The 25,124-nt window shown below is 43.0% G+C and overlaps 1 protein-coding gene across 2 annotated transcripts in view; it reads left to right on the top strand.

Annotated features, from left to right (window-relative positions):
- NSUN7 (NOP2/Sun RNA methyltransferase family member 7) overlaps window positions 1-25,124 on the top strand; it is a 298,057-nt gene that overhangs the window by 32,100 nt on the left and 240,833 nt on the right. For both annotated transcript variants that reach the window (XM_029588977.1, XM_029588986.1), the window contains exon 3: window positions 12,446-12,504. In XM_029588977.1, coding sequence (XP_029444837.1) covers window positions 12,446-12,504 — 59 coding nt within the window. The remainder of the gene's footprint in view (window positions 1-12,445; window positions 12,505-25,124) is intronic.

Here is a 25,124-nt window from a genome sequence, read left to right as displayed (position 1 = left end):
TTTAAGCACCTCATTTATGTCACGCTAGTCATCATTTTATCTTCATAATTAATATTGACATTATCTGCACATTTTCATAATTGAAATCATATATCTAAATGTTTTAGCTGAATGATAGTTGTCTTTTGTGTTTAAGTATTTTTTGACGTTCCTGTATCTTTATCATTTTATTATTTATTATATTGTTATATGTTGGTATATATGGCTCCATATGTCTGAAATGTTTTTAAATGTATTTGTTTATATATGTGTGTTCTATTAGCCCCTGAAGCAGCTCTTTTGAGTGAAACTCGACCTGAGTCAGGCTTTTCTGATGCTTAGTGCGGAATAAAGAATTAATCCTTGGTGTTTACCGGTTCTTTTTTCTCTGTCAATCATACACTCAAACTCTCCCATCTTACTTGGACTTCTAGCATTGGCATCCAGACATTTCAAAGTGTGGTGTTTGTTTGTATTAACAACCTGCTTTTTCAATTGTTAGGGATAACGTTTAGGCACATGGACTACGTTTGCTTTCATTGGAACCTCACTGTTGGAATGTCCTAACTCTCCTGTTTCATTAGTATCCTTCAAGGATACATTCCTCCAAACCATGCACTACTGAGTGACTGTCTGCTTTTCCCCTTATACATCCCACTGATCCTGAGTCCACCTGCCTACACGCTAGGAAATGGAGAAATTACTTACCTGATAATTTCATTTTCCTTAGCGTAGACAGATGGTCTCAGCTTCCCACCCTCGGCTGCCGAATGATTGTGTCAATAGTCCTGTGGGGCTCCAAGTCCCAAGGGATTACTGGTAAGTGTTCATCCAGTCCCTAGATTGGGGTACCTAGGTTCTTACTTGAGTTCAGTGTTCCTTGTTGGTTGAGTACAGTTATGGTTGCCTGTTTTTAATAGTCTTTTGCTAATTCCTAGTTGCTTTTGAAGAGAATACTGGCAGGCTGGGGTCACTGCAGGGTTATATATACTGTGATGTCAGCTTGTTCTGTCTCCATTTGCTGGCAGGAGAGCATTACCCACTGGTCGTGAGTCCATCTGTCTACACTAAGGCAAACAAAATTATTAGGTAAGTAATTTCTCCATTATTTTATAGTTCTGGAAGCTCTCTGAGATGGGACAGTTTATAGCCAGTGTTTTTCAGTCCAGTCTTTGAAACGATGGTTCTCTTATAGGGCATATACATTTACAATTGTGGGTTTTGTTTTTTTTTATATCAATATTTATTTGTTGTGCCTGGTGTTTTGATTTCTTGTGGAATTGCTCTGAACAAGTTTTTCCATAGGCATTCATTTTAAAAACATTTAGAGATTTTATAAATGAGTGATATGTAATGCACTCCCCTTTTTGCAATATTACCCATATTTGCATTCTGGAAACAGGAGGTATAAACCAACAGATTGTATTTTCTTGCAATCAAGCATTCACAGTTAAGCAGAAAGAAGGAATTTAGAAAAAGACTGAAAGTAAAATTTATAGCTCTAGCTTATTTTGTATTTACTAATGGAATGTGTTTTGATATTAAGATTTTGATGCACATAGTATTTTTGACTTACTGTTAATAGGGAGTTATGTTCTCCATATTATAGTGTTTTGTTCTGTTTTTTTTTTTTTTGTTTAACTGGTTTGCCACTGCAACGGCAGTAGCCCTGGCTGGATGCTCTTCTCTGCCCCTTCATCCCCTCCCCCACCTGTAGCAGAAAAGAAGCACTTCAGCTGTGCTCTCCTTTTGCCAGCCAGGGGACAGGGGATGAAGGAGTATATAGGAGCATGTGTACATGAAGGAGGGATCCTAAGAGTATCACATGGTAGAAGGACGAAAAATACCCCTTTAGGTGCTGCCATCACACCTGTCAACTACCAGTGTGGCCCATGATACAAGAGCATGCCATCTTCCCCTTGATACTGCTGCTGTTCAAGCCCTGCCATCAACGTCATTCATTGTGCAGTTTTTGCAGCTCTCTTTTTATCTTTTGACCCAGAGCATGTTTTTCACATTCCCTTCCCCCCCCCCCCCCCCCCCCCCCGCCCCAATTCAGCTGATGCATCTGGAAACAGCCTCTCCCACTTTCATAGATTCCTTTCACTGGTCACTGTTGCCTGGAACACATGGTTCTTGCCACAGCTAGCCCAGCTCTTCTCCATATGCACTGCCTCCAAAAATTAAATCACTTTTGGAACATAACAATCTGCTTATTGCCACTGCCTATGGCCTATTCCTGCCTCATGTAGTCATCTTATAGCTGCTACTGCGCCAGGCCTCTTCCAGCCCAAGGCAACCCCAAAACAGCTGTTGCTGCTTAGATCTTGACTGTCTCCCACAGTCTGACACTACTGTTGCCTCTTAAAAGGGCCAGCACCCCTTGATAAGAAAAAAAAAACAAATGCATATTTTGAACACTAGTTCACAAGAGGATAATGTAGGGAACTGAAGAGGATGAGATCATTCAGTGGGGGAGGGGACAGAATGGGACACAGATAATGTAAAGTTTGATTGGTGAGCTATCTGAATCAAAATAAAAGCGGTTGTAATACTGTACTAAAGCAGTGAGCTTGGAGTCAGAATGACTCAGGTAGGATGAATAGAAGAAAATGGTTAAGGAAACTTGAAGAGGCTTAAATGCTTGTGTTGAGCTTTTTGATTTTTTTGTAATGAAGTGCTTTAATCCTTAAGAGAATGTTTGATGTACAGGACGCTATATTAATGAACAGCTAAGATATACACTTCAGATTTTTTTTCTATTGGGCAGAAGAGCATAATTCATATTTTGTGAACTGAAGTATAATAGAGATCTTAACTCTAAGTTTAATATCCATGTAAAACAGACCTCCATGTTTTGTCAATAGCAACAGTTGATGATCATGACTGGTTCCTATTTATCCTTTCAGTGGTAAGCAAACAATTTAATGAGGTACTTATTTGTGTTTTATATTAAACAATGAGGTATGATACTCTGAGAAATCTATTCTTTGTTTGTTTATTAAACATAAGGTAATCAAAATCACTAGTAAAACTTTATTCTTTATATATACCCTTAAGCTCTGACTGGAACAAAGTTTTAAACAGAAAGGCAAACCTGAAAAGTAGCTATTTCCAAAGCCTGTTCAAGGAAACCAGCTCAAGCTTCACATCTGTTATTTCTAATCCCTAGTTAACCTCCCCCCCCCCCCCCCAAAAAAAAAAAACAAACCAAAACAACCCACTTCACTTTTCTCTTACAGTAAGTTCATTAATGTGCTTATAAGTTCATAAAGTGTTACATGCAAATATGTCAAATTATATCTGAATTGGAAGATTTTAAGGACAAGTTGAAATCTTAATTAAACTTTCTGTTAGGATTCATAGCACTCACGTGGCAGAAATGCCACTGGATCTAGCCACCATGCTGCTGCACCCAGTACGTGCAGTGGTGGGAAGAACCTGAATGGTGCTTCCTGATGTCACCTGCCAGCCCTACTTAAGCCCAGACCCCGCAGTAGGTCCTCACCTCAGCAACAGGTCTCTTTTTTTTTTTGCTTTGTTCCTTTGTCAGATGTTGCCTTGTTCTGGTGTTCCTGTCCTGCCTTTGTCTCTTGCCTTGTTCCTGAGTCCTTGCTGTGCCCTGTTGTATTTTTGTCTGTGTCTTTCCCCGGCTTGTATTCTGTCTCATCTTGTCTCACCCTCCCTCGGCTTGACTTCCTGGATTCTGACTTCTGCTCTGGAATCTGACCATACTTATCTGCTGCCTGCCCTGACCTCCGCCTGGCTTTTGGATTTTTATCCTCACCACTGCCTAGGGACCCACCTAAGACCTGCTGGCCACCAGAACCCAAGGGCTCAACCTGTGGGGGAAGATGGATGGTATAGGTGAAGCTCCAGCCTGTCCCGCTATAAGGTGCATCTGACAGGGTGGGCCTAATGGGTTTGCCCGCTAGGCTGTGCCATTCACCCCTCAGTACCAAGGGTTCACCTATTCCTGTGCGGCATTAGTTTGAGGCCATGGACCTGGCAGACCTGGCCATACTACAGGCCATTCCAGGTATGGATCATCAGATACAGCAGCAGCAGGGTATCCTGGGGTTTTGGAGAGATTTGCTGCTCGCCTGGACACTCTACCATTGGTAACTCCTGGCTTCTATCCCGCCTGTAGTCCAGCCGCAGCTGGTCCCAACTCCAGCCTCTAGGTCTGTGCCGCAGCTACTGCCTTCACCTCTGTTTCATGGCAAGCTCTTGGTGCAGGGTTTCCTTAATCAGTGCAGCATGCACTTTGACTTTTAAGCAGTCCTCTTCCCTATAGACAAAGCCAAGGTGACATACATTGTCTTAGCTGAGGGGCTCAGCACTGGCTTAGGCCTCTCCCTTCTGGGAAAGGGATGATCCCCTTCCTATCCAACTGGAACAGTTCTTTCATGAGTTTTGCTTCATATTTGAGCTTGGTCTCACCATATTCACTGTAACAAAACTCCTTATCTGTCAAAGTTCCACCTCTGTGGGAGACAACGCGGTCCGTTTCTGGACACTGGCTATGGTATGCCAATGGAGGGGAGGATAGTCTGACTGCAGTCTTCTGTTAAGGCCTGTTGGATCTATTAAGGATGAACTTGCAGGTCGGGACCTTCCCACCACATTGGAGGACCTCATCAGCCCAGCCATCAGGTTGGATCTGCAGTTGTGAGAATAGACTAGAGAGAGGGACTGCAGGATCTCCAGTCCACTGCTCTCACGAGGTTCCTTCAGAGTTGAGGGAGCAACTGCCCCATTGGAGAAACCTGCGCAGGTAGATTGTTGTAGGCTTTCCCCCGGAAGAGAAACAGAGGAGGAGGCGGCGCAACAGTCTCTGCCTATATTGTGCAGGCCGGGGGCACTTCGCAGCATGCTGTCCTACTAAGGAGGGAAACACCAGGACCTAGAGATGGTGGGAGAGACCACCATAGGTCAACCTAGTTTCACTCCCTAACTTCTAGTTCCAGTTTGCCTCTTCTCACCATTTTGTCTATCATGGGTGAGTCCTGTCTAGCTATGTCCTACTATATACTGGAATTATCCTTCCATACACCAATCATACCACACATATAAAAACATCATATTATAATATAAAACTCCATCACCAAACACGTGTTTTCAATACAGATAACAATATAAAGTGGCTGTTGCAATATCATATACTTTTAAATTTAAATATATGTCGCATCACATTACAATAACTTTCTTTGGATGTGTACGACTTCATCTGCTCATATCACAGCATTAAACTCCTATTTTGATTCTCAAAACCAAAACGGTGACATCGTCCGCTGGACCACAGGTGACGTCCACAGGTGACGTCCAGCGGACCACAGGTGACGATGTCACCTGTGGTCCAGCGGACGATGTCACCGTTTTGGTTTTGAGAATCAAAATAGGAGTTTAATGCTGTGATATGAGCAGATGAAGTCGTACACATCCAAAGAAAGTTATTGTAATGTGATGTGACATATATTTAAATTTAAAAGTATATGATATTGCAACAGCCACTTTATATTGTTATCTGTATTGAAAACACGTGTTTGGTGATGGAGTTTTATATTATAATATGATTTTATATGTGTGGTATGATTGGTGTATGGAAGGATGATTGTGCTAGAGAGCTATTATTGTCTAGATAGGATCTTTTATATATATATATATATATATATATATATATATATATATATATATATATATATATATATATATATCTATATATATATATATATACAATTTATGAATAAAATGGGAATTTGTATGTTGATATATTCGTGAGTTCTCTTATTGTTGATGTAATTACTTAGGGAAAGAGAACCAGTAGTTTAATAGCACCCTCAGTATAGTGTACCCTACTATATACTGGGCCTTTACAGATGCAAGCTGATCTGCTCCATTGGGAGCAGATTTGTCTATACATTCTGCTGGGGGGCTGTCAACTATGTTGAAACACCCTGCCATCGCTAAATGGGGTGCTGCCTGTCAGACATGTTCCTATTCCAGGTTTGACCTCTGAACCTCCTTGCCCAGGTGGCTGTACTGAGCTATCTGGTTTACTGCAACAATACTTGGGACTACTTGGACATATTAAGCAAACAGCAGGCAGAGACCTTGCTGCCCATCACTCCTATGATTGTGTCATAGACCTAATTTCTGGAAAGGTCTCACATAGAGGCAGAGAATACCCACTCCCGAGAGAGAGGCTGTGGTCAAGTACATTAAAGAGAATTTGGTTAGGGGCTTCATTCGCCCTACTTCCTCACCTGCTGGAGCCGGATCCTTCTTTGTGGGGAAGGGATGGGTCATTACGTACCTGCATAGACTATCATGGTCTTAATTCTACCACTAAGAAAATTGCTATCCACTTCCTCTGACCTCCAAGCTCTTGTTCACCTTCGGAACACTCATTTTACCAAGCTGGACCTTCGGGGGGTGGGGGGCACTTATAATCTGATCAGAATCCATAAAGGCCTGGACTCTCATTCCTAATGTCCTCATGATCACTTGTAACAGTAACTATGACAAGTCAAGGGACTTTAATTTCCTTTATCTTTGCTCATGTTAAATTTGTCCTCCCCCCCTTTATTTCCTAACAATAATTGTGACAACATTTGGAGTTTAAATTTCATTTTGTATATTGGATTAATGAATCTTTAAAAATCGTGTCATAGTTACTGTTACAAGTGATCTTGTGTTGTAATTAAAAAAAAAAAAAAAAAAAAAAAAAAAAAGAATCCATGAAGGCAATGAGTGAAAAACCACCTTTAACACTTGTGATGTCACTACGCATACTTAGTGATGCCCTTCGGACTGTGCAATGCCCCTGCAGTTTTCCAGTTTATAGTCAATGAGATCTTCTGAGACCTCTGTTTCCATGTGGTAGTCTATCTGGATGATATCTTGATCTTCTCCAAATCCTTGACTGAGCATCTCTGCCATGTGAAACATTGTCCAGAGATTGCGGGAGCACGGTCTGTATGCCAAATTAGAGAAGTATATATTTGAACAAGAAGAGTTTCCCTTTCTGGCTATATTCTCGTCTGGGTCTATGAATGGGACCCAGAAGTTAAAGGTCATACTGGTGTGGCCCTGGCTGGTGGGACTTAATGATACAGTGGTTCCTGGGGTTTGCTAATTACTATAGACAGTTTATTCAAGAGTACTCCCCCATAGCCCTGACCAGAAGGGTCTCCAATACCAAGAACTAGAATTGGCAAGCCGTCTAGGCCTTCAAACATCTTAAAAAAAAAAAAAAATCACCCTCGACCCATGCCGCCTTCATCCAGATCAGGGTAAGTGGTATTCTCCTACAACCTAACCATAATGACCTGCTCCTACATCTCAAAGTTTTCCCCAGCGAGAGGAACTACACCATTGGAGATCGGCGAGCTACTAGCAGTCAAACTAATCTTGGAAGCATGCTGATACCTGCTGGAAGGAGCCAAGCACCCTGTAACAATCTATACAGATCATAAAAATCTTGAACATCTGGCACAGGCTCAAAGACTAAACCCCATGCAAGCCCTCTGCTCATTGTTTTTTAATCTATTTCATTTCAAGTTCTGGTATCGACCCACAGATGGGCTGATGCGCTGTCCTGTTCTTTTGATAATGAAGGAACCCTGGAAGTCCCCCAGCACATCATAGACCCCACTAAAATTGTGGTAGCAGCCACATTCACAGTTCCTCTGGGGAAGACCTGAAGTGCCCCAACATCTACAACAGAAAGTTCTGCAATGGGCTCATGATTCCTGCCTGTCTGGTCATCCTGGTGTCACTTGATCATTGGAATTAATCATGCAACACTATTGGTGGCCCCAGATGAAAAGTGACATGAAGCATTACGTTGAGTCCTGGCCTACATCTGCCATGAATAAAAGTGTCAGAGCACAGCCATGGGGCTTGTTTAAAACTGCTGCCAACCCCCCCCCCCCCCCCCAAAGGAACCTTGGACCCACCTGGCCACTGACTTTGTCACTGACCTTCCCCTCTCTGGTGGTAACACCACCATAAGGATTGTAGTGGACAGATTTTTGAAGATGGTGCATTTCATATGCCTTACAGGACTTCCTTCAGCGCCTGAATTTGCTAAACATTTTGTTCGACACATTCTCCACCTGCATGGCCTGCCACTTCATATTCTCTCGGACTGTGGGGTTTCATTTCATGGCTTGTGTAAAAAAAACTTGGAATTTAATTGGTCTTCACCTCTGCTTACCACCCCCAAAGCAATGAGAAAACCGAACAGGTGAATAAGTCTCAAGGCTTTTCTGCATTCCTAGGTACAGTGACTACTTCATATCTAGCCAGGTCCTCTCTAGAACCTCACTCATTCTTTAATGTAATCTCTGTTTAATATATTCTTTGTTATTTGTTTGTTTATTTAATCCCCAGTTTACTTGACCCAAGTTTATTCTCCTGTTCGATGTAATTGCATTGCATTCGGTCATGCCTGTTTAATGTTATAATGTAAACCGAATTGATATGTAACTTTGCTACATGAATTTCAGTATATAAAAATGTTAAATAGGTAAACCAAAGCCAAGATAACTGGAGCTCTTTCCTTCCCTGGACTGAATTTGCCCATAATATTCAGGTGAACAGTTCTATGGGGTCTTCACCTTTTTACATTGTCTCTAGGTGCCATCCCTGCATACCTAGACCTATTGTTACATTAGACCCTTGCCCGACAGCTAACTTGATGGGGCAAAAACTCCTGTAATTATGGTGAAGGACCCACCTTCTCTTGGATCAAGTAGCGAAACGCTCCAAGGTACAAGCTAATAGGAAATTATGCCCAAGAATGCCTCTCTGACCAGGAACCCTAGTCTGGCTTAGTACCTGAAACCTATGGCTGAAGATGCCATCCATGAAGTTCACACCACAATTCGTGGGACCTTTTCCCATCGAGCATCAACTCGGTCTCATGGTGTATAAACTCAAACTCAAATTGCCAGCATCACTAAGATCCAAGACATGTTCCATATTTTTTTTTATTAAAGCCTGCGATTTTCTTTCAAGGCCAGGCAGACCACTCTACAGACTTCTGAAGTTGCCATTAAGGAGGATACCCAATTTGAGAATCCAAGATTTCTTTTATCTCAAAGTTTGAAACTAAGTGCAAAACCTCATCTCATGGAAAAACTATGGTCCTGAGGACAACTCGTGTGTGCTTGCCTCCAACCTACCAGCTGCTAAACTGATGGCAGAATTTCACTAGAAATTCGCTGGGAAGCCTTGGTCCAGAAGACTGGGAGGGGGGGGGGGGGCTTTAAAGAGAGGATACTATTAGGATTTGTGGCACTCACCCACTATCGCATGGCAGGAACACTGCTGGATCCAGCTGCCATGCTGCCGCTCCTGATCTCCTTATAGGTGTGTGCACATATGTGCACAGTGGCGAGAAGAACCTGAACAGTGCCGCCTGGCTTTTGGACTCTTGTTCTCGCCACACCCTAGGGACACACAAGATCTGCCGGCTGCAAGAACCCAAGGGCTCAACCTGCCGAAGGTGGCTGGTATAGGCGAAGCTCCAGCCTGGCTCACTACAGGGCACGTCTGCCAGTGATGGAGTGGGCCTAACAGGATCGCCCACTAGGCTGCACCAGTCACCTCTCTGCACCAAGGGTTCACAAATGCCTATTCCTGTGCCGGTGTTAGAGCTCCCTTCTATTTTCGTGGTGAAATTATCAGTTGTCTTCCAGCTTTCCAGTCTGATTTCATGCAAAATTTTTAAGATGCCTAGGACCACCACTCTAGGGTCTGGCACCTTCCTGGTCTCCATGTTGAGACGCGCACCCACTTTTTCAATGATTATAAGATCTTTTCCCGGTGAGGAGGGCTCTGGAGGCTAATCCGGTGGACAATCCAGGAGGGGGGGGGGGAGACATCCAGACCTGAACTGCGACCGAGGCATCTTCCCTGCCCGCGGAACGACCCCCCTGCTGCTGCTAGGGAAGAGACTCACCCACAGGGGAGCATTCCTCCGAAAAAGGGCTTGTAGGTGAATGCTCCTGTCTGCATGACTCCAGGGATGTGAAGAGGTTACTTAAAATTGTGGAGATCTGCGACACGCCTGGGAAGCCAGACCACCTTCAGCAGGGATTGGTTGAGCAGACTTGACATACTCCTAACTGGTAATTGGGGTGGATCTTCATCGTGTGGATGTGTAAGGCACTGTGGCTAAGAGGATATCTGAATCCGGACAGTGGTGACTTGCAATGCTTCGAGAGGAGCTCTTGCATCGGGGGTGACAGCCTTTTGCGCTTGGACAGAGAAGAGATGTCTGAGTAGACCCAGCATGAAGAGAGAGAGGAAGCCTCTGAGTCAGGATAATCGGAGAGGGGGTCTGTGTCTGAAAACCCCATGTAAGAGTTCCTCAGGCATGAAGACAGTCTTGGGGTCTTGCTCCCACCCCTGCATCTCTGAAGGCCTATCCTGCTGCTTCTTATACTGGGCCTCTGCACTCCTCTGCTTTGGAGCAGATGTGTGCGTCGCTTGCGTCAATGTGTTGTGGGTTGATGCGTTGCAGACATAAGTCGACACACCTTCAATCTGGCTCTGTCGGTGCATGTGGCTTCTGGGAGGCACGCTTTGCCACGTCATGATGCTCCAGTGGTTCAATGCGCCGTTTGTTCCACAGATGCAAGCGTTGGTAGACTGTGCTTCACCTGTTTTGATGTATCAGTACCTTCCAATGAGTGTCATGGTCGATGTACTTCGCCTGCGCTGGTTTCATGGCTCTAGTGTTGTTTACGTCGGCCAAGTGTTGCTCCTGGGGCCGGACCACCAACACATCTCTTGACACCCCGCTCCCTTTCCTGAAATACGATACACCATCCACCAAAATCACTTTTCCCCAATTCTGCAGTCGAGGAGGGTAACCTCTTTCAATTTTGCTTATATTTTCTCAGATTTGGTGTCTCATGCCTGCTGTACTGCTGAGTTAAGATCTGTTAAAGTTTACTGTGGCCAGCAGAGTAGAATCTGATGCAACGGAAGCAGCAGTGGCTGCCATCTTGGGCCCAATCAGGGGAGACCTTTTCCTTTTTTCTTTCCTTGCTGCGTGAGGAGTTATAGCCTCACAAAGATTTAATAGGGTGCAGAAGTTGCTTTAACTCTCTATCAAATAATTTTTACAGATCGGATTGGCACCAATGTGATGCAATGGAGGCAGATAGCGCCCAGAGCCAAGCAAAGTCACACATCACCTAACTTAGTGTCACGTGACCTCACATTTTGGATTTTTATTCTTAATTGCTTTTGAAATATTTCTATAATTCGTTCATAATGAAAGCATAAAGCATGTTGTGTAGGTTAGTGAAACAAACTCCTACTTTAAAGCATTTTGATTTTCTATTTTTTAGACATCAGATTGTGAAAAATATATATGAGGATGTTGAGACTTGCCAGGCACTGTAAATACACAATGCTGGGTTCTGTATTAGGAGTTAACATTCAGCAAAAGGATCTTGGAATCCTTGTGGAAAACAAATTGAAATTCTCTATTCGTTGTGTGGCAGAGGCAATAGAAAGCAAATAGAATGTTTTAAGAATTCTTATAGTTCGTACTATGTGTCGTTCTGGTTGCCACCTCTCAAAGGTAGAGCAGTACTAGAAAGTGCAGAAAAGGGCAAAAATGACAGTGGATGGAATGGTTGTCTTACAGAAAAGTCTAACAGGTTAGGGCTCTTCAATTTGGAGAAATCAGCTGAGAGGGGATATAATAGGTTTACAAAATCACGAGTAGTGTAGAAACAAGTTATTTACTTTATCAAATACTAGGACTAGAAGACATTCTATAAAAAAATTAGTGGCAGATCTAACTTAAATCTAAAAATGTATTTTTTTTTATTTTTTATTTTATTTTTTTTTTAGTCAAATGAACAATTATGCTATGGAATTTTGTTGCCTGAGAATAATATGGTGAAGGCTAGTAGTATAGCTTTATTGTTTAATAATATGATTATTTAAATTTGTTTTATGTAAACTGTTCAATATGTAATTGACTTTTCATATCATTGCTTTTTTTCATTATCTATTTAAGTTTATTTTATTATGTACACACCCTGTTTTATTTTTTCTGATTTTATTTCATGCACATCGCTATGATTTGCCTTAGTAAGAAATAGTGATTCATTAAGTAAATAAACTAAACTAAAAGCTGAGTTTAAAAAGGTATCAGATCCATAACCAGTCTTTAGCTAGATAGACTTTGGTGTTTCCATTTCGTATATGGGAATTGAATTTCCTATTAGGATCTGCTGGGCTCTTCCAAGTGGCCTAGACTTGGCTACTGTCAGAGACAGACCATGGGTATATCGAGTCCAGCATCCTGTCTTGGCATGGTAACCCTTATGTTAATGAAACTTTTAGGATTAGTACAAATTGTGTATTGTTAATAGTTATTTACCATTGTTTGCTTTGAACTGTCTTTAAAAAGCTTACTTTTGTTATATTTCAGATCAAGACCTTCTTGAAAACATATTACTTGACAGTGGTCTCTATCCATGTCCATCAATAGTAAGTAAATGTTTAAATAATTTGAGGCAAAAATTCCTTCAATTGGAAATTCCATATATATCTTTCTTTTCATGGAATAAGAGAAAGACATTCCTATCTCTCGTTCAAAAGTTTAGAATTTCACCATAGTTGCAAGGAAATTGGTACTTTTTGAAATTCATGTAATAGGGCTTATTCAATAGAGTTAATTTTAGATGAACATTTAAGTTGTGCACACCGAGGAAATATTAATATAGCATAGTATATTTCATCCAAATTAACTGTTTTAAGGTGCTTTTGGATCTGTATTTTACTATACAATAAATATTTCAAGATATATTTGTGTTATATTATTTCCTGGAATTTGCCTCATTTGATCAGTTTTACTCTTGCTTCACTATCCCTAAAATAATGTTAAGATTTTGGTTTTAGGTAGAGCTCCTCTTTTTCCTAAATGTTAATGTTGATTGACTTACTCACAAGGGCATAGGGTGACTGCTGAAGTTGATGGTACATCAGAAAATTTGCTGCTGCCATGTGACCAACTCTGATTTGCCTCCCCAACCTGACATCAAAGTCCAGTCTCAAATGTCTCCTTTGACATGCTAACAGGTGTGACAATGAGCTGGTCTTTGGTGATATCAGGCTGTGGGAAGTAGTTCAGAGTGTTGGCAGCCCAGAACAGGAGCAGAACTTTACTTTATCGGTAACTGATGCTGGCAGTTAGGGACAGCTCATGGCAATCTGCTGCCTGAGGCGAGGGATGGATAAAATAGGATGAGATGCCCCTCCCCCCGGCTCTGCTGCTGCCACTTCTAAGGTACCCAAAAAGGATGCACTCTCTAAGAGACAGCCCACACCAACTCACCATACAAAAGAAAATTCAGATCCTGGTATCACCTCATTAACAGCCACACAAATACCTTTCACTGCCAGAAACATTTGTAACACCTGGGAACTTTTTGATTTTTCAGTCACCCTGAGATTGTCTTGGATTAGTGGAGAAGAGGTGGAGGGGAGCAGGGAACACACAAACTTTCTCTCATAAAAAACTTCTACCCTCTCTTTTTATTCTCCCCTTCTACCTCATTCCCACTCACCTCTACTTCCCACTCTCTCCCTCTCAGGCACACACATACATACTGGATTCTTCCCTTCCCTCTCAACACTCACCCCTCCCACTCACTACCACACAGGGTCTTTTCTCACTGGGGAAGGATGGTAACCCCTCCAGCTATCATCAGAGTGCGGCTGTGCAGGGCCAGCGCTAGCTTTTTTGCTGCCCTGTGCAAACAATTAGCATGCTGGCCCTTCCTCATTCTGTATTTATTTATTTTTTAACATTTAATTTGTATTCTTTTTCTAATCAGAGACAGTGCAAGGGTATTAGGCACCCTAAGTAAATCTTATAGCTTTTTTGCCCAGGCTTTCCCCCACCACCAGCCCTCTCTACACAGACTTTAAAATTATGCATTTATAGTACAAGATTTTTTTTTAATTTTATTTTTATTGCAGTTTAACATTTTACAAGAAAAATCTTGCATTTGTAATATGAGTTTCAATGCAAATCTTATATGAAATAACATTCTTCTAGTATTAAACATGAATCAAATCATGAGACCCACAAATTTTACAAAAGAAAAGGGGGGGGGGGGGGGAGAAGCAGAAAAGAGTGTACATATTATGAAATAAATGTTCAATGGTTTACAAGTATTAACTCCCACCTCTACCTAATTAACCGGTTAACTGGTGGATTCTATCAACATCCTCAGCTGATCTGGTTCATGAAAAATATATCTGGCATTCCTATAATTCACTAGGCATCTACACAGATAATGTAGAATAAAATGTCCATCTTTAGCCAAAACTTCAGGTCATAATGCAAGGAATTTCTTCCTCCTATTTTGTGTAGCCCTAGTGAGGTCTGGGAAAACCCATACCTTTTGACCATAGAAAAGCAATGATCGAGATCTGAAAGAATTTTAATATATTCTCTATCTGATTGAAATGTAAATGAAACCAATAAAGTTCCTCTATTTACTATTTCCATCTCCTGTGAGCTCTGCAAAAACTCAGACAAATTCAATGTTGGATCAACTTCTTTTATAGATGTTCCTGCTTTCACTTCCTCCTGTTGAAATCTCTCCTGCGGGATTTGGTTCCCTTTATTTCCCTGAGGCAAATAAAATGCTTTGCTTATAATTGGCATACAAGCTTCAGGCATTTTAAGTACTTGATGAACATAGTTTTTAAATAGTTCAGTCGGAGCCATCTGTGATATTACAGGGAAGTTCAAAATCCGTAAACTCAATATACACATTGTTCTCAAGATATTCCAGTTTTTTACTGTTCATTTGATCCGACTGAATTAGATTAGTTTGTACAAGTTCCATTTTATTCAGTTTTGTCTCCACTTCAATAATTTTTTGCTCTTGATGTTCCAAAATATCAGAATTTTCTTTAAAGTATTTTTAATCTCCATTACAGCTCCTGTCAGGCTTTTTCTGTTCTCTCCATCACTCCCCATAAAGTGTCCATAGTAATATTAGCAGGTTTAAGATTCAAAATCTTAACGCTAGGAAAGTTGATAGTTCCTCCATTAGAACTTGGACACGCTGTTGCGAGAGGGCCAAGGAGTATTCCGCTCTGATCTTCTGGCGTTGATGTAGTCATTTTTTCCAACAGATTAGGTAATGGTGTCATTGCTGCAGCCTGCAGCTCTTCCTGAATTCCAGGCAATACACCGATTATTCCCAGCTCTCTCTTCTTCAGTTTGCCAAATTCTTCTGCTCACTTGGAGCTCCTCCATTGCTGCAGTGTCTGTTTTTACGACCGCTCCGGGAGGTGTTGGTGTTGCCGGTGCCCCCTGGGTCAACGAGATCTTGTCAGCCATAGCAGGGAGACTCCGCTCTAAGTCCCCCTCCAAAGCGGCTTTCGCTGAAAAACATTGCTCAATTTTCTTCTGAAGCAATTCAGGTACCTTAGTTTCTAAAGACTCAGCTCCCTTGAGTTTTGCCTTTCGTTTCGTATGAGGCATCGTTGTAGAAGTACAAGGAAATCTTTCTAAGACAAGAGGAGCATTTTTAGCTGAAAACGCTCCTATAGTACAAGATTTTATATGATAAAGAGCACACAAAGTACAGTATTTAAGTAAAACTCACAACATGTATATTATATTTACATGCACTGCTGCGGTGTCAACCAGAAAACTCTTCATAAAAACCAAAAAGACACTTGGAACATATGGTATTAGGACTATTGTAACACATATAGAAACATAGAAATGATGACAGAAGAAGACCAAATGGCCTATCCAGTCTGCCCAGCAAACTTTTGAAAATTTTTTTTTTCTCATACTTATCTGTTACTCTTGGCCCTTAGTAACCTTTTGGTTCTAGTTCCCTTCCACCCCCGCCATTAATGTAGAGAGCAGTGTTGGAACTGCATCTAAGTGAAATAGCGTAATTAGTTAGGGGTATTAACCGCCACAATAAGCAAGCTATACCCATGCTTATTTGTTTACCCAGACTATGTAATTCAGTCCTTGGTTGATGTCTGTATAGATCCCCTTTTCTTCATCCCCCCCTGCCGTTGAAGTAGAGAGCTATGCTGGATATGCATTGAAAGTGAAGTATCAGGCTTATTTGGTTTGGGGTAGTAACCGCCATAACAAGCAAGCTACTCCCCACTTTTTGGTGAATGCAAATCCTTTTTTCCACATTTCCTCTTGCCGTTGAAGCTTAGAGCAATGTTGAAGTCGCATTAACCGTGTGTATGTTTATTGACTAAGGGTATTATCTCCAGGTAGTAGCCGTCATTCCCGCGAGCCACCCACTCTTCATTCACATCCTCTAGACTTTATGGATCCACAGTGTTTATCCCACGCCCCTTTGAAGTCCTTCACAGTTCTGGTCTTCACCACTTCCTCTGGAAGGGCATTCCAGGCATCCACCACCCTCTCCATGAAGAAATACTTCCTGACATTGGTTCTGAGTCTTCCTCCCTGGAGTTTTTAATCATGACCCCTGGTTCTGCTGATTTTTTTTCCAATTGAAAAGGTTTGTAGTTATCTTTGGATCATTAAAACCTTTCAAGTATCTGAAAGTCTGTATCATATCACCTCTGCTCCTCCTTTCCTCCAGGGTGTACATATTTAGATTCTTCAATCTATTGGGTGTGGGCTTGGTTTTCAGAAAGCCATGAACAAACTAAAATACAATTACAATATAATAAACCTCCCATTCTAAAACAGTACTAACTGCCAGCTCTCAAGCACTAACAACCATATCTATGAAAAGGCAGCACTGAAAATATTACATCAGGCCTTAACACACAAATATACCACTTACCAGGAAAATGGAACAAACCAAGCTGCTATAGATCCCTATACAGAAATTTTGCTAGCATGTAGTACCTCACCTTGGTCAAACATACAAAACATAGACAGACCCTCACTAAATACAGAATAAAGAGACCATAAATAGAAGCATGCAGACAAAACAGAACTGGAAATTGCAACAAGTCATACTTTGTATGTAGTGCACCAATGGAAAAACAGAAATATTACCATTTGTCAGAGAACATCAAGCAATAAAATTTAAGAAATCTAAAGCATCAGTTATAATGGTAAAACCAAACTAATAAAAAGAACTACTATATCAAAACAACTGAACAGAGCAATATCCAATAATTAAAAACAGTATTTTTTTACATTTTCCAAATACCAATAAAATATTTCTGAACATTATACAGATCAAATAACACCCAATTAATTAAAATCAGAATTTTAAAAAATCACTCTCTCCATACTTGGGAACTTTTGACTTCCGATCACCCTGAGATTGTCAAGGATTAGTGGGAGGGGAAGAGAAGTGCAAAAATTTTCTCCTAGGACAAGCAGGATGGTAGTCCTCATATGGGTGACATCAAATGGAGCCTGGCATGGAAAACTGTCAAAGTTTCTAGAAACTTTGACTGGCACACTGAGCATGCCCAGCATGCCACTATCCATTGGTCCATGTGGGGTCTCTATTCAGTCTCTTCTTTTCCACGGAACTACCGTCTCGCGGTTCTGGAGCTTGTGCTCTTCTTTTTTTTATTTTTTGTGGGAAACACTCCACAAAGTGTGTATTTTTCAATTTCTTCCTGCACTGGGTCTGTCTCTGGTTCCCCTTCACTTTTCTCAATTTTGAGTTTTTTTCCTGGCAGATAAGCCAGTCGTCATGTTCTTGTGGTCTTTTGTGCGCCTCATGGTGGCCTCGGGCTTCCGTAGGTGCCCCTGGTGTTCTTGAGCTATGTCCCTAACGGATCCACATGATGTGGGCATCCAGTGCCTGGGGATATTGCACACTGGGCTGCGAATTGTGCACTCAGATGACCCTGAAGGGCCACTGTGCTTGGCTGGACAAGATGGAGAAGGTTTTTGGATTGGGTAAGTCTGATCCTTCCACCCCAGTATTGATGCCATCAACGTCCAAGGATTGAGGGGAACTGCTCGTCCCTTCAATGTCTTCTCACCTGGACCCTTCTTTTCCATAGCGCTCAGTGTCTCACAGTGAAGTTTAATCTTTCTACTTAAGTTTTTTCTTTGCATTTTCAGATAATTGATATGTCTGGACCATGCAGTCGATCCAGAGTTCCCCCAGTTCTTCTGTTATCTTAGTCGGGTTTTTTGAAGTTTTGGTAAGTTTCCTTTTGCAGTTGAACCTCCAGGATGGCAGTGCGCTTGGTGCCTGCCAGCCATCTGCCGCAGACATCTATTTCAACATCTTGTTGCTTTTCTTTCACGACATTGTGTCGTCAACCAGTTTTAAGTGATGCCCTCGCGGACGCCCATGATAGATGTGATCTCTGCCTGGGTGCATCGCACAGCATCTAGGGTTGCAGTAAGTGCATCCAGATGAACCTGAAAAAATGCCAGACCTGGCTCAAGATGAACTGGTTTTTCGGGCCGAGGAAGTCCAGTCCATCAGTAACTGCATCAGAGCCGCACCAATGGTCCAGAGCCATTGACATCATCAGGGCCTTCATCTCTGGCTAGGGATGCCTTTTCCAGTTTGAAGACATTGGGTTCATCATCTTCAGCCTTAGCATCGGGGAAAGACTGATCCTAGCATCAAAGGAAGCCGAAGAAGCATCCTTATTGGTTCCTGTTGATGCACGGGGATGCACCTGCTTCGGCTGTGATGCCCCTAAAGTGACTCTGTGGTGAGGAGAACCAGTCCTCTACAGTTCCCAGAGGTTTGCTATGGCCTTCATCAGTCCTGATGTCTGCTACTAAGCCTCCTCTTGATTTTAAAGAGGATTTGGTCACGCCTCCTCGAACCTAGTCAGTCCTGGTATTGGCAGTCTTTGAGGAAGAGCTGGAGAAGCGCATATAGCTGGTTGCGAAGAAGGCTCTGCAGGGGCCTCTGCATCAGAGCACTAGTGGCACCAAGCCCAGCACAGTCTCTCATCGAGCCATTACTCAAATCCTTAAATATGCTCATCGGAGTGCTACCGACACCTTAATCAGTGCTGTGCCTGGATCAGCATAGACACCTGGTGAAGCATCAATACCACCACCAACTGACGTGTTGGTTGCCCCTGGTTCCTCAGAGAAGGAAGTTCCCCCGGCAACAGGGACAGCCTCTGGATCCAGGCCCACATGGTCAGTCGCATCTGTTCCTATACCACTGGCCGGGGATCGAGCATTTCAGGACCCATCCCTTTACTGCAGCAGCGAGGATGAGGACTCCTACAACCCCTGAGGGGGGGGGGGGGGGGCTTCTTAGATGTTTCAGATGATGCATCATATGGCCTCCCTTCAGACCTGTCTCCTCCCAATGACAGAAGGAAGTCTCCCTCGGAAAACCATTCCTTAAGTTTCATCAGGTTGATGATGGAAGCCATCCCATTTTGGTTGCAGACAGAGGATATCCGGCACAAAATGGTGGATATTCTCCAATATGTGGAACCTCCTAAGGAGATCGTGATGGTCCCAGTGCATGAAATCCTTCTGGCATTACTGATAAGGATGTGGGAAAATTCTTTTGGTGCCTCCTGTAAATAGGAAGGCAAATGTGATATAGTTCATCCAGAAAGCTCCTGAATTTGACTAGCGACAGCTGCCATACCCAACTGTATGTAGTCTAATCCACTCTCAAGAAGGCCAAGCGAACTCAACCTATTCCTGTGTTCCCAGGGAAGGATCAAAGGGCCATGGATATTTTTGAGAGAGAGATGTTTCAGGTGTTTTGCTAATTGCCTGCATAGCAACCTTCCAGCTATTTATGGGCCAATATATGCAGGAAATCCTGAAGCAGGTGCAGGATGTGCCAGAGTAGTTGCCTCAACAGCAGCAGGACATGTTCCAGTTGCTAGTGGACAAGGGTCTAGAGTGCAGGAAACACAGGGTCTGGTCAACCTACAATATTTTCAAGGCAGCATAAAGGGTCTCTGCAGCAGGGATCAGTGCCCACAGGCTTGCCTGGCTGAGGGCCTCTGATCTCCATCAGGACATGCACGTCACATCCAGCGATTCTCTCCTGCACAGGAAAGAATTTCTTTAGAGATGCAGTGGCCAAAATTTGGGACCACTGTGCAACACTCTAGCAGTTCTCCACTGGTACTCAAAACCGGTCCTTCTATTTCAAGAAGCCTTCAAGGTCTAGCCATAGGAAGTCTTTCTTCTACCCGAGGAGATAGTCTTCCACCACAACAGGCCCCTTATAGCTGTCCAAGGCAACTGAGGTTCCCAAAGCCCCAGCAGCAGCTCAGTCAACTCCTAGGATAGGGTTTTGAATGGATCGAAGGGAGCATACCAAAGTTCACTGTACCCATAGTGATGGACCTTCTGGTTGGGGGCAGTCTGTAGTTCTGCACAAAGAGCCCAGTATAATCTTGGACCAGTGGATTCTCACTATTATCCACAGAGTACAAATTAAACCTGCCAAATTACCCATGGAATCCATTGTGGGGACCAATAGCACATCTGGATGTGCTTTTAGCAGAGCTATCCTCCCTCTTAACACGTCGAGCGGTTGTGGGTGGGGATTCTACTCCCATTTCTTCTGATTTCAAGAAAACAGAACTCCATGCCATCCTAGACTTAAGGGCCTTGAACAAGTTTCTGAAAAGAGAAGTTCAAGATAGTTTCCCTGGGCGCCTTGATCCCTTTCCTGCAAAAGGGGATTGGCTCTGTTCTCTTGATTTGAAGGACTCATACACCCATATCGATATCTTTCCCAGTCACTGGAAGTACTGCCGATTTGTGGAAGCAACACTTCTAGTACCACGGTCTGCTGTTTGGGCTGGTGTCTGCCCCACGGTTCTTTTACCAAATGTCTGTCCATGGTGGAAGCACACCTTAGCAGGCTAGGAATATGTTTTCCCCCATCTGGACAATTTGTTGGTCAAAAGCACCTCTTGGGCAGACTGACAACCAAATAGCTAAGTACTTCGTCAACAAATAAGGAGGCAGTCCAGATATGGTCCTGGGACCTCTTCCACGGGATGGGGCTCAGAGCCACATATCTGGCTGATTCAGAGAATGGAGTAGAAGATAGACTGAATCACTCATTCAGAGCCCACAAATTGTATCTTTTGCCTGTGGGTAAGCCCGGAGGGGATCTGTTTGCAGCTCCTTAGAACAGGAAGATTCTTCTGTTCTACTCCATGTACAGGGAACCTAGTAAACTAGCTTCAGATGTCTTTGCTGTTCATTTATTTATTTATTTATTTATTTAAGGTTTTTTATACCGACCTTCGTTGTTGGACATCAAATCGATTTACAGGCAACATGGAGTCAGCAACAGTGCTTTACATTGTAACCAATATAACAATTTTTACAGAATAACTGACAGTTTAACAGAACCAGCTAAGCAGATTATATTTTTTAAGTGCAGAATTCTGGTTAATAAAGTGATCAATAAGGGTTCGCATCGTAATGAAATGTATATAAATATCTAATTTTATTAGTATAGTTAGTAGGGATGTGAATTGTTTTTTGACGATTTAAAATATCGTCCGATATATTTTAAATCGTCAAAAAATCGTTAGGGCCACGATACAATACCAATTCCCCTGATTTATCGTTAAAAAATCGTAAATCGGGGGAAGGGGGAGGGCAGGAAAACCGGCACCCTAAAACCCACCCCCGACCCTTTAAATTAAATCCCCCACCCTCCCGAACCCCCCCCCAATGCTTTAAATTACCTGGGGATCCGGCGGTGGTCCAGAACGGCGGCAGTCCGGAACGGCCCCCTCAATAGAATCGTGTTGTCTTCAGCCGGCGCCATTTTTCAAAATGGCCGCCGCAAAATGGCGGCGGCCATAGACAAAAACGATTCAACGGAGGAGGTCGTTCCGGACCCCCGCTGGACTTTTGGCAAGTCTTGTGGGGGTCAGGAGGCCCCCCCAAGCTGGCCAAAAGTTTCCTGGGAGTCCAGCGGGGTTCCGGGAGCGATTTCTTGCCGCGAATCGTTTTCGTACGGAAAATGGCGCCGGCAGGAGATCGACTGCAGGAGGTCGTTCAGCGGGGGTTCCGGACCGCCGCTGAACGACCTCCTGCACTCGATCTCCTGCCGGCGCCATTTTCCGTACGAAAACGATTCGCGGCAAGAAATCGCTCCCGGAACCCCGCTGGACTCCCAGGAAACTTTTGGCCAGCTTGGGGGGGCCTCCTGACCCCCACAAGACTTGCCAAAAGTCCAGCGGGGGTCCGGAACGACCTCCTCCGTCGAATCGTTTTTGTCTATGGCTGCCGCCATTTTGCGGCGGCCATTTTGAAAAATGGCGCCGGCTGAAGACAACACTATTCTATTGAGGGGACCGTTCCGGACCGCCGCCGTTCTGGACCACCGCCGGATCCCCAGGTAATTTAAAGCATTTGGGGGGGGGGGTTCGGGAGGGTGGGGGATTTAATTTAAAGGGTCGGGGTGGGTTTTAGGGGGGTTTAGTGTGCCGGCTCACGATTTTAACGATTTTTCACGATAGTTTACACACCCAAACGGCAACAATACGATTCCCTCCCCCTCCCAGCCGAAATCGATCGTTAAGACGATCGAGGACACGATTCACATCTCTAATAGTTAGTGTAATAATAAATTTGTGTGTACAAACTGGACTGTTTTTAGTAGAATAAACTAGGGTAATTGCGATGGAGAAGGTACAGAGAAGGGCTACCAAAATGGTAAGGGGAATGGAACAACTCCCCTATGAGGAAAGACTAAAGAGGTTAGGACTTTTCAGCTTGGAGAAGAGACGACTGAGGTGGGATATGATAGAGGTGTTTAAAATCATGAGAGGTCTAGAATGGGTAGATGTGAATCGGTTATTTACTCTTTCGGATAGTAGAAAGACTAGGGGGCACTCCATGAAGTTAGCATGGGGCACATTTAAAACTAATCGGAGAAAGTTCTTTTTTACGCAACGCACAATTAAACTCTGGAATTTGTTGCCAGAGGATGTGGTTAGTGCAGTTAATATAGCTGTGTTTAAAAAAGGATTGGCTAAGTTCTTGGAGGAGAAGTCCATTACCTGCTATTAAGTTCACTTAGAGAATAGCCACTGCCATTAGCAATGGTTACATGGAATAGACTTCCTTTTTTGGGTACTTGCCAAGTTCTTATGGCCACTGTTGGAAACAGGATGCTGGGCTTGATGGACCCTTGGTCTGACCCAGTATGGCATTTTCTTATGTTCTTATGTTCTTAGTATTCTCCTTGATGGGAGCTACTGTGTGGTGAGTTGGTAGGATAAGTGTGGGGGGTGTAGGTTATTGTGAGGGCAGGGAGTTGGGGTGGTATCGGATGCAGTGTAGAGGTCTTGAAATTATGAGTGTGCTTGTGTGAAGAGCCAAGTTCTTAGTTTTTGTTTTTGTTTTTTTTTAAATTTGTGTAGGCAGAGTTCTTGGCGTATTTCAGCGGGCATAGAATTCCAGAGTGTGGGGCCGGCAATGGATAGGGCGCGTTCCCTGGTGGCATTGTAATGGGTGAGTCTGGGTGTGGGAATGTTTAAGGTTGCTAGGTAGCATTATTGGGTGGGTCTGTTTGTGCTGCGGAAGGAGAAAGTGCTATGGGGCCAATTCATATCTGGGTTGTGTAAGGATTTGTGTATTATTGTGAGGGTTTTGTAGTGTATGCGCTGTTGAATAGGTAACCAGTGTAGTTCTTTGAGGATTGGGGTTATGTGTTCGTTCCTGCAAGTGTTGGTGAGGATGCATGCAACTGCATTCTGCAGCAATTGGAGGGGTGAGATGGTGTTTTTTGGAAGGCCAAGGAGTAGCGAGTTGCAGTAGTCTATTTTTGTGAATATTGTGGACTGAAGTATTGTTCAGAAATCGTTAACATGTAAGAGTGGTTTCCGTTTTTTTTTTTTTTTTGTTTTTTTTTTAGTGTTTGCAGCTTGAAGTAACATTCCTTGAGGGAGTTTTTAATGCATTTTTTGTGGTTGAGTTGATCGTCTATGATGACTTCTAGATTTCTTGCGTGTTGAGATGTAATGATTGAGTTTGGAGGAGGTTGAGATGTAAGAATTGAGTTAGGGGGAGTGTTGTGTTGATTAGAGATGAGATGGTTGTGTGGATGAGTTATTATTAAGGTTTCTGTTTTTGCGGTATTGAGTGCAAGGTTGAGACTAGAGAGGAAGTTACTGATGGCTGCAAGTGAAGCTTCCCATGTTTTTATGGCTTTAGGTAGTGAGTCTGTGATTTGTACATCGTCTGCGTATATGTAGTGTTTGAGGCCAAGATCTGAGAGGAGGTTGCAGAGGGGCAGGAGGTAAATGTTGAACAGGGTTGAGGAGAGAGAGGAGCCTTGGGGGACTCTTTGTAGTAGATTGAATGCTTTGGATTCTTGGTTACCTATTCTTACTTTGTATTGTCTGTTTTTTAGGTAAGAGGTGAACCATCGGAGGGGGGTTCCTGTGATACCAATTTCAGTTAGCCGATCGAGTAGCACATTGTGATTTATGGTGTCAAAGGCTGCTGATATGTCTAGATGTGCAAGTATGAATGAGGTGGCCTTTATCTAATCCTTTGAGTAGGTGGTCGGATAGTGATAATAGGAGGGATTCAGCGTTGAAGAATTTACAGAAACCATATTGTGAGTTGAATAGGATATTGTTGTTTTCTAGGTATTCTGTAAGCTGGATGTTAACTTTTTTCCATAACTTTTGATATGAACGGTAGGTTGGAGACTTGGGGGTAGTTTGTAGGTTCATTTGGGTATAGGGTTGGTTTCTTGAGAATGGGTTTGATCACTGCTTGCTTTAATGCTAAGGGGACTTGACCCTGTGAGAGAGATCTATTTATAATTTGGGCTAATGGATGGGATATAGTGCTGGGGATAGCGAGGAGGAGTTTGGTGGGTATAGTGTTGGATGGTTGTGAGGATGGCCTCATTTTTCTTAGACATGATTCAATTTCAGAGGGGGTGGTGTTCTCAAAGGAGTTCATGGTTGCTAGTGGTGCTAATGTATGGTTCTTGGGTGTGGTTGTGATGAAGATGGGATTGTGTGAAATTGTCATGATTTTTGCTATTTTATCATGGAAAAATTGGGCTAAGACCTGGCATTTGTTTGCAGCTTCCTCCTCAGGGATAGGTGGAGGGGAGTTTTTGGTTAGGTTGGCTACATATTCGAATAATGCTTTGGGGTTAAAG

This window comes from Rhinatrema bivittatum, chromosome 1 (assembly GCF_901001135.1).
Source record: "Rhinatrema bivittatum chromosome 1, aRhiBiv1.1, whole genome shotgun sequence".
NCBI classification, from domain to species: domain Eukaryota; kingdom Metazoa; phylum Chordata; class Amphibia; order Gymnophiona; family Rhinatrematidae; genus Rhinatrema; species Rhinatrema bivittatum.
This window is presented reverse-complemented; position numbering and strand designations above follow the sequence as displayed.